General features: G+C 46.0%; 1 protein-coding gene across 1 annotated transcript; it reads left to right on the top strand.

Moving 5' to 3' along the window:
* The first annotated feature begins 1,025 nt into the window (after positions 1-1,025).
* FAM198A (family with sequence similarity 198 member A) lies at positions 1,026-15,700 on the top strand. Its single transcript, XM_015412425.1, has 5 exons — positions 1,026-1,045; positions 3,137-4,556; positions 13,193-13,315; positions 13,608-13,711; positions 15,402-15,700. The coding sequence occupies exons 1-5, from the start codon at positions 1,026-1,028 to the stop codon at positions 15,610-15,612; spliced, it is 1,878 nt and encodes a 625-aa protein (XP_015267911.1). The 3' UTR covers positions 15,613-15,700.
* The last annotated feature ends 1,415 nt before the right edge of the window (positions 15,701-17,115 follow it).

A 17,115-nucleotide genomic window follows, 5' to 3' on the forward strand; every position in this document is an offset into this window, starting at 1 on the left:
CGGGTAGGGTTTTCGAGGCAAGAGATGAACAGAGGTGGTTTGCCATTGCCTGCCTCTGTGTAGCAACCCTGGACGCTGGTCTCTCACCCAAGTACTAACCAGGGCTAACCCTGCTTAGCTTCTGAGATCTGATAAGATCAGACTAGCCTGAGCCATTCAGGTCAGGTGACTAGGTGTCCTGAAGTTGAGCTGGTATCTTTCAGCTGCAGCCTGCATCTGCAATACAGGAATGGTACGGAGCAAAGCAGACACCACCGTGTGGATCCATTATCCGCTCTCTTTGCTGTGAGGATTACTGAGATAATGGGTATGAAATGTTTTAAGCACTTGAACCACTATCAGACTCCAAAATGTTATCAATAGCCATGCTTCTTAGTGCTGGGAGTTCTTGTTTTCTTTGCCTGCTGCATACATAAATAATCCCTTTGTGGGGGTAGCCCAAAGTGTGTGTAGGTTTGGGTATCTATAGAAATACGAAACCAGGGTTCTTTTCGTTTGTATTTCCCTGCTGGTTTCCCACTGGAGGGCAGTCTTATGCTTCAGCCTACGGGATGCTTTGGTACATGGTGAAAGGTAAAGGCAAAGGTTTCCCTTGCTCGAAAGCCAGTCAAGTCCGACTCTAGGGTTGCGGTGCTCATCTCCGTTTCAAAGCCGAAGAGCCAGCGCGGTCCGAAGATGTTTCCGTGGTCGTGTGGCCGGCATGACTAAACACCAAGGCACACGGAACGCTGTTACCTTCCCACCGAAGTGGTACCTATTTATCTACTTGCAATTTCTTGCTTTCGAACTGCTAGGTTGGCAGGAGCTGGAACTAGAGACGGGAGCTCATTCCGTCATGCGGCGCACTCGGGTCTCGAACTGCTGAACTACCGACCTTCCACAGCCTGCAGTTCAGCATCTTAACCACTTGAGCCACTTAACTTCTGTAACCACTTGGTTACAGAAGCAGAAATACAGAGTTACTGTTGGCCGGGGTATTCTTTTATGACTTACTCCTCAGGTATTCAATAAGTGGCGTCAGAGCGATGGTCTCCATGGCAATCAGGTAAGCTTGTCCCAGAGTGTAGGTAGATTTATTTGTGGAAATCTCAGCCCTTCACAATTGCATTTTAGGTATCAGGCACAAATAACCACCCTAAATGCCTGCTGTGCTGTACCTTCTGGGTCTAGCAGTGCTGGGAAGAGGAGTGATGTCTTTTGCTGAATTCAAATGAAACCCAAGTACATGTATTAATCCCATTATTCATTCCTCTTGGTGCTCTCTCCCTCTCTGGCTTCTCAGCCAGGAACACGCCTTTGTGATTTATGTTACTCCGTAGACCACCACATACATGGCTTCTGGTGCAGAATGCATCCCCCTGTCTCTTGAAGAGAGAAGAGTGTTGAAAACACAGATGGTGTTTGTTTGGGTTTTTTTGTTGTTATGTTGGAGATAAGAGCCAAGAGCTAGTGCTTTCAGCTTAGTTTGGTTTGGAGGTAAGAGCATGGGGGGGGGAGCCAAAGAGTTCTGCTACCTCACATAAAGTCCCAGAGAGGGAGTTCCTGCACGTGCACCCATGCAAACGGTACTTCAGCCACTCCCAGCAGTGCCTGTCTGCTTTTCTCTCTGACTCTTTTGGCATCTTTTCGCATAGAGCCAAACTACATGTTCAAGTTTTTAAGGGTTCCCCACAGCCACACAGCAGCTGTGGGGGATGTCTTTAAAAAGATAAAGGAGAGCCCCAAACAGGATTAGAACACTATCACAGGGTGAGGAAGGGCTCCTGCCAAGCCATTTTCCTATGTAGAAACAGCTCTGGGGGAGGGAGTTATTTCCCCATTTTTGCTGTTGCACGTGGAGTATTCTATGCACGCAGAGCAGCAAGAATGGGAAAATAACTCTCCCCAGTGCTGTTTCCACAAGGGAAAACAGCTGGGAGGGAAAGGCCCTTCCTCCCCTGTGGTGGGGTTCTGAGCACATTTAGGCTCTCCTTCAGGGGTCGTTTCGTAGAAAAAGAGCTAGGGGAACTCATTAGCATAACTCATTAGCATATGCCTCACCCCCTGACATCACCGGAAGTGTGTCATAAGGCCACACACCCTGCCCCCAACGGTCCCGGCCGCTGCCGGCAGCCTTGCAGCTCCACTGCCGAGTGGACCTGCAAGGCCGGCTGGAGTGCAAGGACGCCCCGCCAAGGCCCTCCCTGGCCCCAGGCAGGCAGGGGTGGGGGAGGCAGGGAGGAAGCAACTTACCCTCCCTCTTCTCCTGCCTCCTTCTGGCTGAATGAGGGCCGGAAGCGGGGCAGCCGGAAGCAGGGGGCGGGGCTTCGTCATGTGCCCCGCCCCCCTGTACCTCACCCGGGGGAACTGTGTTCCCCCGCGTTCCCCCCCCGAAATGACCCCTGCTCTCCTTTATTTTTTAAAAGCCATTCCCTGCAGCTGCTGTGTGACATTATCACACCAGGCAACATTCTGGAATTTCCCTCAAACTCTATATTACCACAGAGTTTGAGGACATTTCCAAAGTGTCACCTGACACACTGACATCACATCCAGGTTTTCACTTATAAGCAACACTTATGTGTCATGTGATGTAATTTCCACCTCTTGCCCTGCCTCGAATGCTCCCAGGGGCGTCAGGTGATGGCTTGGCAACCCTAGAATGCATATAGGGGAGTTAGAGTAGAAAGAGAAAATCAAAATAGAAAGTGGAAGCTCTGAGAGGCAAAGACATCTGCACACATGTTGTTTCACAGTTTGTAAATAAGTTGGAAACCACAACCTGCAACTCATTTGGTTCTCTGTAAACCATGATTGCAAAATATGGTTTAATCCTGGATCGAAACCTGTTTTTGGAGAGAAGCAAACAAGCCACAGTTTGTGGCCTGGTGAAAATTGTGGTTTGCTGTAAAAAGTGGATATGATTAATTTCTATGTGTGGGGGAGAAGGAGAGTGCTTGCCAGCCCATTAGTTCCTCCCTAACTGAATAATGTAAAACCAGAATCTGTTGTTCAATGTGAACTTTCTCTATAGAACTGAAGTGGTGCATTAGCCTTTGGGGAACCACTATGCTTGTGCACATTGTCTGTATCAGCAAAGCCATCCCTAGCATGCCCTGGTGAATAAAGCTTCCTTTCTAATTCCACAGGCCCACAGATGGTGGTACAGAATGAGGCTGAAGAGGTCACGTGTCACGGGATGCTGCTGCTTGCTTGCCTTATCTGTGATTGCTCTTACTAGCTACCCTCCGCCATCGTTGAGCAGCTACAAGGGGTCAGATAGCCAGTATCTGTCTATGGCTGACAAAAGTGTCCAGTCCAAGTGTCTGTGGATGAACTTGACTACTTCTGTTGCCCGGCAATCATGGCGCTTCAGCCATAGGAAATGGCCCAGTCCTCAGCGGAGACAAAGCCCATCGAATTCCAACTCTGCTTGGAAGCAAAAGAGCAAGCCCGGCAACCGGGGCAGACGTAAGGCGATGAAAGCAAAGAGAAAGTACAAAGGGCAGATTCAGAAACAAAACCCTGCTGGAAAATGTTCTGGACAGAGCAGAGGACCACGATGCCAAGACTATCTCCTCAAAACTAAGCATGGAAACAAAAGAGAACTTGATGGCCCCTTCAGAAGTGCAGGGAATGGCTGTCGCTTCTATCCTTGTACAAAGAAGGGGGTAGAGTGGAAATCACAGAAGGCCCCCGTTTCCCTTTCTTCACATTATTATGGAAAGAGGGGAGCTCTTTTATATCAGAAGAACTCTTCAGCAGGCCTGCGAGCTATACCACAGGAGCAATGCAAACCAGATGTGCAGACAGCTGGCACGGAACACCAATCCTCCAGTTTAATCAAAGCTATTATCTCAGACAGGCAGTTCTTCCAGAGCATGACAGGCACTCAGGGACTGATGGATAATACTCCCTCTCATACTCCAGAAAGGCATTTTTGGGCCAGAAAAACCAAGGAGCTACAGAAATCGGAATGGTGCAAAGAGCCGCAAGACAGAGGTCTTCCTAGAAAACATGAAGGTAGATTGAGGTTTGGTGAGAAGATCTTGCCTTGGTTCACTTTTGATGATGTGCAGAAGATGAAGTTTCTGGCTAACGCTGCAGTTGTAAACAAAGCAAGAATCCCTGCCCATGGGCAAATATTGAGAGTCGCCCTTTCATCCAGCCAAAATGCCTTTACACATGACCCACAAAGACTCTGTTTGAATGAGCTATGTGGCTTGATCAAAAGGTCCAGTGACCTCTATGAGGTTCTGGCTTTTCACTTGGACAGGGTGTTGGGACTGCATCGGAGCCTGCCTATGGTGGCCAGGAAGTTTGACAGTCACCTGCTGCCCTACAAATATACCAGTGGGGAAACCAGACCCATTGTATGGTGGGCACCTGATATACAGCACCTGAATGATTCCAACAATGACCAGAACTCCTTTGCTCTGGGATGGCAACAATATCAGGAGTTACTGAAGCAACGGTGTGGTATGGAAGGTTCTAGAACTTCTCTTGGGAAAGCCCCATGCCTAACTGTCCAGCACTCAGAATGGTCCAAGTTGGCACTCTTTGACTTTCTTCTACAGGTAGAAGGGGTTCCAGAAATCCCTTTTCTTCTTGATTTTCCGCGTATCCCCCAGTAAACAATAACAATATAGAAGAGATAGGAGAGGGGTAGGTTTGGCCCAGATTTTTTTAAAAGTAGAAATAGAGGACATTTTGTTGCTTAGCGCTTAGATAAAATATCTAAATCAAACATATTTTTACACTGTTGGTTTATGAATCCTGAAAACTAAACCTGACACATCAGTTAGTAAGTTGTATATCACTCTGATAACATATATCAGAAAATTTAACACAAGCAAAATCTCTTTCTTGCTAACAGCAAGCCCTTGCCCAGCCAGCCAGTCACCAGCTGCATCACAAGCTGGTTGTAAAATCTGTGAGGGCGTCAAAAATAGTCTGTAATGTGGAAGCGGGAGCTGGTCTCAGTATATAAAAACTAAAATCCTTCTTTGGCAACCCTTCAAATTCCAGTTTAGCACCAGTAGGAAATTAAATTTGTATAGGAAAAGAATCACAATTTCCCTTTTCCTATTAAAAAAAGAAATCTGTCTTCGCATAACGTGAATAACATTCCCAGGGATGAATAACATTCCCAGGGATGAATGGATGTTGGGTTATGGGTGCTGGGATTCAGAGTTTTAGAAAACCATAGTGCTTTCTAAGCTGTTGGGCTCCTGTTCTCAGGGAGCTATCAGTCAGTGTGTTGGGGTCTTGGCAAGACCAGAACAAGAAGGAATTGAAGAAGCCAAGTAGAGGCTTGATAAGGACTGGCAGAGAGAGGCAGGGCATTTAAAAACATACAAATATACAGCCATACCCAAAATGTGCAGTTCCAGAAGAACATTAATTTTCACAGGTCAAAAATTCAAGACATTTGCATTAGTGGTGTCAGATTTCCATTTCTGAGCATTTTCTTCCGTTCCAGGCTTCTGACAGTGCCATCCTAAGCAGAGTTACACTCTTGTAAGTTCATTGAGCATAGAAGGTATAAAATGCTGCTTAGGTATGACACTGTAAATGTCAAAGACTGTGTGCTGAAGCAACAGAGCATGATCTAAAACATCTGGCAACACAGGTGTTGAGCATGATCTAAAACATCTGGTAATATAGGTGTGTTGCAACGTGTGTTCAAAATGGCCCTTTGAAAAAGCCCTTTAGAGAGGTTGGACCAAGAAAAAATGAAATGAGAATGATTTAGTCCAAGTAAGCTTCTAGAGATCAGTTCAACACACATATGACAGCCCCATCCACTTCCCTTCCTCAGAGGCAAGATTTTCACTCCATTTTTCTTTCCCTTTACTGACTGAGCCACCCTAGTGATATGTTTTTTTCTTTGCTGAAGAACTCTGGCTGTCCCACTCTGTCATAGTATATTTTGGCTGTTTGCTCAGCCGAGAAACCTGAGGGAAGGATTGTGAGCCCCCTTTAACTTTAATGGCACTCGAGACGTTTTTATATTCCAAATTAACAGAATATTTTATTCAACATAGTGGGTAAAGTTCAAGTGAAATCAGAGGTTGAAATTTCTAAGGTAAAACCAGTGCATGCACAGACTTTAGTTCTTGTATTTCAGTCTAATGAGAGTTTCTTAAGCTTTTCACAGTGACTTAAGTCTTTATGTTGAGAGGCTTTTGTTCCAGTGTTTTCCCCAAACACTTCAGTACACTTTCTTTGAGCATTCACTGACTCTTTTGGTTTCCAAAAGGCTGGTAGACTCTTTCCAGTACCCAAACACCTTCTCTTGAAACACCAATACTTGTCTTGAGTTTGTAACTGACTCTTAAGGTCTCTAAAGACAGTTTCTAACCACACCAGACCAGGGATCTCTCCACTCTTCAGAACTAACTCCCTGTTGGACTGGGTAGGGGATTTTCTTATTTCTCTAGAAGATCTATGCCTTTTCCTTCGCCTGAATGGGAGTCTTCGCCTACTTCCCAAACTTCCTTTCCAACTTTCCCCCAATTCTCCTGTCTGTGTTAAAACTGCTCTCAGTCAGGGCTGAAATCCAAAACTGTCAGTACTTGATTCTTCTCAGCTAGCACTGAAATCTGACTGATTTTCTCCTCAGCATCCAGTTCAGAAGTCTTTCTTTGCTCAGCTGATGCTAACCAATCAGATCTCTTGAAGCAGCCTGACACTCAAGGCTCTCTGGTTCTGTGAAGAATTAACCCTTCACAGTCCTTTATCTGTTTACATAGCACTTTTAAAAGTGCAGTCCATCAGAACACGTTTGCCTGTGTTTTCCCCCACATGATGACCCGCCCTGAGCCTGCTTTTGTGGGGAGAGCGGGCTATAAATCGAAATATAAATAAATAAAATAAATGATCACTCTCTACCTTGTGTAAGTTCAGATGGAAACATTTCCATGAGAACCAGACTGGGCACAGATACAGCCCATCACATCCAGCACGCCATGCCAATGGTTCACTAGAACAAATTCTTCCACCATCGTGGAAGTTCCTTCCACTCCATGTGATCATATGACTCCAGATGGCTCTGGATTAGGCTTGCCACGTCCCCCCGGGGGGCAGGGAAACCCCCGCCCGAGAGGCCCGTTCCACGCCGCTGCCGGATCGGGCCCCGGGGGAACCCCATCCCCAAAGTACGTGACGTGCACGTCACCCGGAAGTTACGCGACCATGCCGGGCACGCTGGGGGTGGGACCATGGTCATCCGAGGGAAAACTCTATGGTTTTCCCTCGGATGGTCGTGGCCCCGCCTCCCCCAGCATGCCCAGCGTGATCACGTCACTTGCGCTCCAGGAAAGAGCCGTGAGTCCCCTACTCCAGCGAAAGGTAATACTTGGCAACCCTACTCTGGATACATTTGGTGGAGGAGATTTTGCCTGTATGAATTGGCCCTCCAAGTGGTTTATTCATGCTAAGAATCAACCATTTTACGGAATGGCTTAGAAATTACATTCCACAGAGATGAGATAGCTTTCCCGCTATTAAATGTTATTATAAGGCCTTTCCCATAACTGTATTATTTGCAGCTTCCTTAATATATGGATGTTTCATACAGCGTCTCAAAGGCCAGCAGCACTGATTGATATTCATCATAGAACTCCCCAAACCTCACAGAGAGGTACTACTGTAGATTTAAAACAAAAACAAATCCCAGCTTGATTCACTGATATCATTCCAATCACTCTGCAGGCAGCGCTCCATAGGAATAAGGGTTGGCTGCCAAGAAAAGTCATCAGGAGAGCGAGTGTAGTGTGCTGTGAACACACTTTAAAAGCATTCATATATTGCAACCCTCTCTGATTCTAATGGCATTTGCAGTGCATATACAGCCTAAGGAAGGACTTGTGTCCTTTACTTTTGTGTCAGGTGATCAATTCAATTGCTGTTGTTGGTACTTGCATAGTTGAAACTTCCGTCACAGATAGAAAAAAAAAGTTTTAAGGCTGTGATCTTTTGATCCTCTAAGATGCCAAATGGTTTAGGCCCAATTATTGCACGGTCGTTAAAGTTGATGGAGCGGAGGCTGTTTCTAGCGCTTAATCTAAAACATCTGGCAACTCAAAAAGCCACAGTTTCCATTTGACATTTTACTGCTGCTGATGTGTGATTGTGTGCTGAACATCCAGACCTCCCTCCTGATTTATTCTGCAGTTATAATAAATATAACTGTGAATCATACCATTCATTAATACTGTCATTCAAGGGGGCTTACTTCCAGGACAGTTTTTTTTAGGATTGCAGCCTGTTGTTGTTTTTTCCACACCTGTATACCCATATGCAAAGCACGCACACTTCTAGATCTATTTTTCCTTACAGATGCATGCAATACACTTATGCACATTCCATTCACGTTGAAAACATGTCTCCAACTAGATCAGTGGGGCCAAAATGAGCATACGGTATGGAAGATCTGGACCTACAACCAGACATAATAGGACACTTCTGCATGCAGATCTGCCTTGTGGGATAGGCAGGGGTCATTTTCTGCAGGAGCGCACAGGAGCGGAGCTCCGGCAGTAAAGAGCCCAGGGGGTGGGCACATGCAACAAGCCCCACCCCCTGCTCCCAGCAACCCTCAGTCAGAGCAAGAAGCAGCCAGGTAAGTTGCAGAGCCATTCCGGCCCCCTGGCCCAAAACAGTCCAGTGGCACCTTTAAGACCAAGTTTTATTCAGGTACAAGCTCTCCCTCCTCTGCGAGGACAGATCTGAATGTTCCTTCCCCCCCAATAGCTGGCAATCCAAAACAGTCCAGTGGAGCCTGAGCGGTGGGTGTTGCCTTCTGACACACTTCCGGTGATGTCAGGGTGTGTGGCATATTCAAATAAGTTATGCTAATGAGTTATGCTAATGAGCTCCTGCACCTCTTTTTCTACAAAATGACCCCTGGGATAGGAGTGTATATGTTGCAGTGCAGTGAAAAAATCATCTTTTTAAAAAAATTAACGATGATACAAGTGGTTTATCTTGTTGTTTATGAAATGCATTGAATGCCTTTTCATTAAAAAAATGTCCACATGCATGAGAAACGTAGCATTAAGTAAGTAAACAAAGCAAATGGCCAAAGAGCCACTCTTTTTTTTTTGCTTTCAAATATTTTATTAGTATAAGAATCAGAGTTACAATGAATGCTGAACACTCTAGCATCGTATCAAACAAGGGCATCAGTGAGAACAATGCCTACTACAGTGCAGAGACAAAAGGCACAAATTCAGGTACACACAATCAGTCAATAAAACTTCAATACTAAAGAGTGAGTGTAAGAATAAAAGTATACAGTTATGCATCATAAGCCAACTGAAGCATTAAACCTGTATACTAAGGGCACCAAAAGGAAACGTAGCCTCATGTTCCCAAAATTCCAGACAGTCCACTACTTTAAGATAAGTGGCAAAGAGTCACTTTTCAAGAGTGCTGACTGTGTTGTTGATCGTTGGACTGGCACCTGGAAATATTTATGTGGGTGCACATACATGAAAAAGTGCAGTTGTTCTAACCTGTTTGAAGGCAATACTGTGAACTGTACCTGTCCAGGGTCTAGCTGATGGTATCCGTACTTTTGAATGCAAGGAATGGTTCACATATAATTTCATGTGGAAATTATTCTAGGAGCCATCCTGTAGGTGCAAAGTGATACATGAAATGTGAGGAATGTTAAGATGGTAGACCCAAATATACTTATCTAGGAATGAGCTTTTCTGACCCTCATGGAGCTTGTTTCAGAGTAAACATACAGTGATCAGGGAGCAGGGTTGCCTTGGTATTTAGCAATCTGGATCTGATATAGTTGGGGAAAGGTTAGGGTTAGATTATTCCACTAACAAAGATTGTTTCTTGCTGTGTGTATGTGTGTCAATCTGCCATTTCTGGCAGGTACTAGGGTAGTAGAGATGAAGGGATACATGGGGAATTCTGTGTTGGAAGGCAACGAGGAATACGTTTTTCTTCCAGAAAAGTGAATGCTTCATGTCAGTACTTCTAGCTTCCAGTGTACAAAGACAATAGCTGCAACAGCTATTCTATTATGATAACTTTTGGCACACCAAAAGGCTTGTGTTCCCTTAATGGGACTTTCATTTCCTTAGAGTAGCTGATGCCTGTGCTGCATTTCCAATTGCTCAGGAATCTCTTCCAGAGTTCAAAATTTGTTCGCTGTGTATAAGGTAGGAAGTTCCTGTTCGAGAAACATGCAGTGCAACCCCCAGCAGAGTTACACCTTTGTAAGCTGATTGACTTCAAGTGGACATAGCATAACTCTGGCCCCGGTCACACAGGCTGGATATCGCGGGGGGGCGTGGCTAGTTGCCCCGGCGCAGTTTGATGCGCGATTACACGATCAGACGCGCCGGCGGCACACCACGGGTCCTTCCCGCGGTGCTGGCAGGTAAATGAGGGACCGGAGGGGGATGCTGCACGCTGGCGCGATCACACCACGGGTGTCTGGAGGCAGCCCGTGGCAAACGTTTACTAGTACCTTGAGGTTTTTAAAGGCGCATTGTTGGCGGTAAGCCACCGGTGCGCTCCACTTCCCAGATGTTGGGGTGTGATCGCCCCCGGATAATCCGCCCACCATCCGTGCCTCTCCCGCGGCAACTTTGCCGTGTGACCAGGGCCTCTCTTTAGGATTGCTCTGATAAATCTGAAGCCATACTTTCGGACCTTGTGTTAGAGTTAGCCTGCTGTCCACAGATTTCTGTACAGTAATGAGGCCCAGAAACATGCTGGGTTTTTAAAAGTTACAAAGACGAATTCCTCGAGAATCCCACTCATGTCATATACTGAGAAATTATTATCATGTTAAATGACACAGAATGTCACCCCCCCTACCCCACCCCAATGCAGGTGTTCCATGTGGGTAGCTGCTCTTACCTAAGGCTTGGGTTTCAGTGATCCTCCTCTGCCCTCATCCCTGTCCTATCCAATCTAAAAAAACCCAGGAGAGTTGAAGGAGCAGTCATTTTGGTGTGTAATAGAGGCTCTCCGACATCTTTTGCAATGTGTCATTATTTTCCCTGGCAACCCCAGAAGGTGAGAAAGCAGAGACATAGTCAAATGACTGCCAACTCTCACACATTTAGATAGTCTGTTGACACACCATCTGCTGAAATGATGAGAATATCAGCTCAGCTTTCCTTAGAGAAATAGCTGCACTTTCGTGTGTCAGGAAATCAAACCCAGAAACCTGCCAGTTTGCTGGCGTGGTGGCTAAGAACGTGAATTGTGAGGTGGGAAGGCCCAAATGGTGTGATGGAGACACCAGAGGCTTCCATCTGTATGCTCATCCCACCATTGTCTCAGGTGAGCAGATTTGCGGGTTTTTCTTCTTTTAATGTTTTTACATTTTTTTGTATTTTGTTTGTATGTGTCCGTGTGTGCTTGGAGGTCATGGTTGACTTCGGGTGACCCCTAGTGGGGCTTGGACATTTCAGAGAGATGGCTTGTTATTGTCTGCCTCTGCATCCCGGCCTTGGTATTCCTTGGAGGTCTCCCTTCCAAGTACTTGCCAGAGTCGGCCCTGCTTAGCGTCCGAGATCTGACGAGATCAGGCTTGCCTGGGCTATCCAGATCAAGGCAATCTGCAGGTTTTTCTAAGTGCTTAAAAATCTGTAAAACGTGTTTGACGGGGGATGGCAGTGGGGTTCCCCCTCCCCACATCGAGCTTCCAAACTGCGGGGGGGGGGCTTTCCACATAACATTGTACAATCTGCTCACCTTCTGGGTTTTTCTGAGTCTCACTGAGTCTTTTTTCCCCTACAATTGCTCCGGTGCGGTTGTTCCAGACTATTCAGACTTGAATTGCATAGGAAGTCTTTCTATTGGTCAAAGGAGTCGGGAAGAAGTTTTCTTCCGATGGAAGATTCCTCACATAGCAGAAGGGAACCGTCTCCAATGAGTAACCTAAAGTGATCACTAAGGCCTGAATTAGAAGTTATGTCCACCAGGTGGGCCAACAGTTATGTTCTGAAGCACCATCGGGGGTGTGTGTGTGTGTGCAGTTTTCAGGCCCATAGCCAGGATTTTGTTGCTTGTGGGGCAAATATTCCCCAAAGAGCACTTCAGTCGGGGTCACAACACCGGCTGGTGACCCCGGGCCCTAAGGAGGCCAAGTTTGTTGCAACAAGGGCCAGGTCTTTTTCAGTGGCGGCTCCTACCTGGTGGAATGAGCTCCCGGAGGAGATCAGGGCCCTGCAAGACCTTGTGCAGTTCCGCAGGGCCTGTAAGACGGAGCTCTTCCACCAGGTTTACGAGTAGGAGCCGCCACGGCCACTTCCACCACCGCTCCTCTATAGAGAGAGAGACCACCGGGGGGTTGGGCAACATCTTTCCATTACCCTAGCCTTTCCCTCTGCTACGCAAGATGTTAGGAGTTTTATATGTGCATCCATTGAAATCGATTTTAATCTGTTTTAATGTTTGTATACTGTATGCACTTTGTGCTCTATGTGAGCCGCCCTGAGCCCATTCGTGGGGAGGGCGGGGTATAAATATAATAAAATAAATAAATAAATAAATTATTTGCCATAATGAAGGGGGCAGTGTGGGCTGCTCTCCCTCCCCTCCTGCAAGATTTAAAGGGCTCTCCAGCTGATCGACGGGCCACGTGTTCCCCACTGATCAGCTTGAAAGGCCCTTTAAACCTTGCAGGAGGGGAGGGAGAGTGGCCTGCGCCACCCCTGCTTCTTCTCAAAAGCTTTCTGGGAGAAGCAGGGGGGGCCTTTAAGGAAGGGGGCTGGCCCTTTAAGGAAGGAGGCAGAGCCTCCAATAGCCCCACTGTGTAGCTACAAGCCAGGTTTGGATGGGACTGCGGCATGGAGGGAGGAGGCTTCAGGCTCTTCCTTGCATGGTTTTCCTGACCAGAAACGGCCCCAGGGTGCTATTTGCCCAATTGGAGGACTTCTCACACAGTATTTAGTACTAGATACGAATCACTTTCACCCATGCTAAATACTTTCAATCCACTTGAATGCACTTTACAACTGGATTTTATTATGTGCAATGCCAAATCCACTTGCAAATGATCACTAAAGTGCCCTGAAAGTGAATTGAAAGTGCATTGTCCAGTGTGTGTGAAAGTGCCATGTTTTGTCTGGGCCTTAGCCACCACAAAATATTGATTTTGGACACATGAAGGGTCATTGTTTGGTATGATGGATTTCTGATGCCTCTGAATATACCACATCACCCACAGGTCCATGACCGCCTGGATCGATACTGCTGTGGCTTTCAGCCAGATCCTTCTGAGCCCTGCGTTCAAGAATTGCTTCATGAGAAATGCCGAAACCCCTCTGAGCTAGCCTTGGTTCATATCTTGGTATGCTGTTCCCAATCATTGTCATCCCATAATACTATTCCATTAGTCATGAAAGAGCGTTTTTCATTCCTCCCCCCCACCCCAAAATGATACAAATTGACCACATCATGGGTATGGGCTTGAAGCCAGATGCTGGTAAAGTATATGCTTTATACTCATAGTATACCAAAAGGGACATTGATGTGGGCTACAGCGGCATAATGTTGCTGTTTACTCCCCAGTCTTGCAAGCCATGCTCTCATTAAAACTCCTGGAACTTTTACGAGGCTCCCTGTTTACCCTTCTTTTCTAGATTCGGAGGAGTAAGCCTTCTCGCTTAGTATTTATTGACAACGCAGGCAGGCCTCTCCACCCAGAAGCCAAAGTCAACTTCAGATTGCTGCAAGGCATCGATGGGTAAGAAGCGTTCTTAGAAGAAAGTACGGGAGTTTCATTGCCAATGACACTTCTTCCCCCTCCCGTCCTCTGGAGATATTATTTGGTATAGCTAAACGCACGTATTTGGTTAGGAGACTTCTTCCAATAAACATCTCATGGAAACAGAAAACAGAAGGTGAATGAATGGGATTCGCTGGTGTCTGTTCTCAGGCGTTCCCACTCTTCCTAGCTCGGAGCTACTTGAAACATCTGCTTTCCACGCTGGCCCTGGGGGGCCCAAGGTGGGATAAACAGCAAGCCCCCACCCCCGACTCCAGGTGGCGAGGGCTCTGGTGCAGAAGGCCATGACAGGCCCAAGACGTGCCTCTCGTCTCCTTCCGCATCGCCACCCGCTCTGCCATTTTGGAGACCTGAGTGGCTGCCTGGGACCAATGCTCCCTCTAAGCCGTGTGGAGTCTTGTGAGCAAAAATGCTACTTTGTGAGCTACTAGCATTACAGTTGTGAGGGAGCGAATTGGCTACTGCATAAATTCGTTTGCTCTGGAGCCGTCCTTCCTGAGTGTAGGCAAAAATGTGTGAGCCGGAGGCTAAACAACTGTGAGCTAGCTCACACTAACTCAGCTTAGAGGGAACACTGCTTGGGACCTTTGGACAGTTAACCAGTCCTGCCTCCACTACACGTAGGCTCGCTTTGGAGACTGCTGCCCTCTTGGTCCCAGAGACAGAAAAGTAGATGACATGCTATTCCTTTTTTTTAAATCTGAAGGAACATCTGATGGGAAGCTCTGCACTGGCACCTGTGTGTACGTTCTTTCAATAGCATCTTGGGGGAAGATTGCCCCCAAAGGGTCATTACCTTTTGGTCTGTCCTTGAAGCATGTGTATGTGTGTGTGTCAAGGAAGGGAGATAGCCTCCTCTCAATCTGCACATGTCAGTTTCAAGACTTTGGGCTGGAAATGCCCTTAACCCAAGAACTAACATGTTAAATTCAAGATGGCAGTTGTATGAAATTCTATTGTAGGAAAAGGGAAAACATCAGACTCCTAAAGACAGGGTTTCTCAGAGGTTGAGAGAGGCCTGGGCCGTTTCCATTGTTGAGGCTCCCGGTATATTTTAAAAAATGAAGAAATGCCAAAACCGGGTTACAAAAATTGTGGTATATTTTAAATGTTTCAAGGCGGGGTGGCTCGGTAAAGGGGGCACATGTTTAAAGATGTATGATAAATGTATTCTTTCAGTCCTGTCAGTGTATCTCTGCGACTGTATGTATAATCTCATTTGCAGATAACATTAAAAGTCTAGATTTGAGGCCCTCAATAAATGTGAGGGCCAAGCCAAATGCCCCCCATAGGCCCTGCCTAAAAACTAACCATTTTATTGTAGTATAAACATCCAAGAATTAGGGCCTGCTTCATCAGATAAATTGGGCCCCAGTCCATGGAAGTTTATGCCACAGTAAAATTGTTGGTCTCCAAGGTGCTACAGGGTTTTGTTGTTTATTTACCAGATGGATAGTTTTCAGCACACCGATGCAAACTTCTCAGCCTGGGAATAATTTTGCATAAAATATCAAAAAGTTATGAAGCTGAATGGTTGAGGGAGCTGAAATAGGACTGGTTCGTATGTCGCCTCCTTGCTCTAACGCCTCAGTTTATGGGATTCTGTCTTTAAAACTCTCTTTATTTCTTGTTTAATTTCCCCTGCCAGGTTTCCTGAGACAGCTGTGACTGTGCTCAGGTCAGGATGCTTACAAAACCTGCTGCTGCAGTCGCTGTATGTGGATAAAGAATTCTGGGAAAGCCAGGGTGGAGTCGAGGGGCTCAGGTCCTGGCTTCAGACCCTAGACCGAAGAGGACAGATTCTGCTACAGTATATTCAGAAGCACAACTTGACAGTCATTAAAGAATCATGGCTTTAGACTTCTGACAAGGAGAGGGACACGCTTCCCTGCTGTGAAAATGAACTTTCAGCCATGGGGCTAGACCTCTGTGAGGAGTTGCCAGCAAGCACACAGACACTTGAAGTATAATGTAACTTCCATAACATGTGAATTCAGAAAAATAAGATTAAAGCTGATTTTTAAAAAATGAAACTTAGTGACCTGGCATGTTGATAATATGGCACTGTTCTATGTGTGTGGGAATACATGAGGCTGTAGTCCATACCACATTTTCTCTGCTGCAAAGTAAACTATTAATTTATTTACCTTTTTTATAGCCCGCCTTTCTCATTGCCACTCAGGGCAGATTACAAGATATAAAAAACAGTGCGATGCAATCAGACAGCATAAGACATCTGACGAACAATGCAACAGCTACAAAATTAGAAAGCAATGGAAACAGAAAACAGTATAAAGTATGTTGTTGTTGTTGAGTCGCACAGTCGAGTCCGACTCTTCGCAACCCCATGGACCAGTTCACGCCAGGCCTTCCTGTCTTCCGCCGTCCTCTGAAGTTTGCTCAGTTTTATGTTCGTTGCATCGATGACACTGTCTAACCATCTCATCCTTTGCCGTCCCCGTCTTCTTTGACCTTCAATCTTTCCAAGCATCAGGGTCTTTTCCAGTGAGTGCTCCCCTCTCATTTGGTGGCCAAAGTATTTGAGCTTCAGTTTCATTATCTGGCCTTCCAGGGAACAGTCAGGGTTGATTTCTTTTAGGATTGACTGATTTGATCTTCTTGCAGTCCAAGGGACTCTCAAGAGTCTTCTCCAGCACCATAGTTCAAAAGTATGACATACTATTAATAATAAAGAGAAAAGATTATAGTGTAGTTAGATAATACATACGGTACACAATGTAGTGGACTGCAATCCTGTTCTTTTTATAAAAAGTGCCGTTCTGAACCATTCTCTTGTATTATCACTCTATTCCTTTTATAAAAATGCCCTACCGAACCATTCTGTTTTACACAATCTACAGAATGATAGAAATGTGGGGGCCTTCCTGCCCACCTCAGGCAGGCCATTCCACAAGGTGGGAGTCACCTCTCAGAATGCTTTGCTGTTTTCTCACCTGTTTGCAGGGTGGTACCTTCAGAAGGCTTTGCTCAGAGGGACCTGTTGTGGCAGAGCATAGTAGGATGGGTGGTATTGCAGACAAGTGGGTCCAAAGCCATGAAGGGCTTTGTAGGATATAACCAGGATCTTAACTTGAACCCAGTAACTGATTTGTATTATACCAGAGCTGATGTGATCACTACTGAAGTGTGGGAAGGAGGTCTATGGAAGATGCAGCTCTTCAAATTTTTCTGTAATACAGAGAATAATCAAAGATAGAGATGAGCATCCCTGTCTACATCAGACACATCAGTTAAATCTTAACTCTACCATTCTGGCCACTTTGTGGTACTTCTGTGTATCTAATTCTGAACATGGTCCCAGAGTGCAGATCAAAAAATTTGAACAATAGGGCCACATACAG

The sequence above is a fragment of the Gekko japonicus genome, unplaced genomic scaffold (genome assembly GCF_001447785.1).
Source record: "Gekko japonicus isolate JY-2015 unplaced genomic scaffold, Gekko_japonicus_V1.1 scaffold785, whole genome shotgun sequence".
Classification (NCBI taxonomy): Eukaryota; Metazoa; Chordata; class Lepidosauria; order Squamata; family Gekkonidae; genus Gekko; species Gekko japonicus.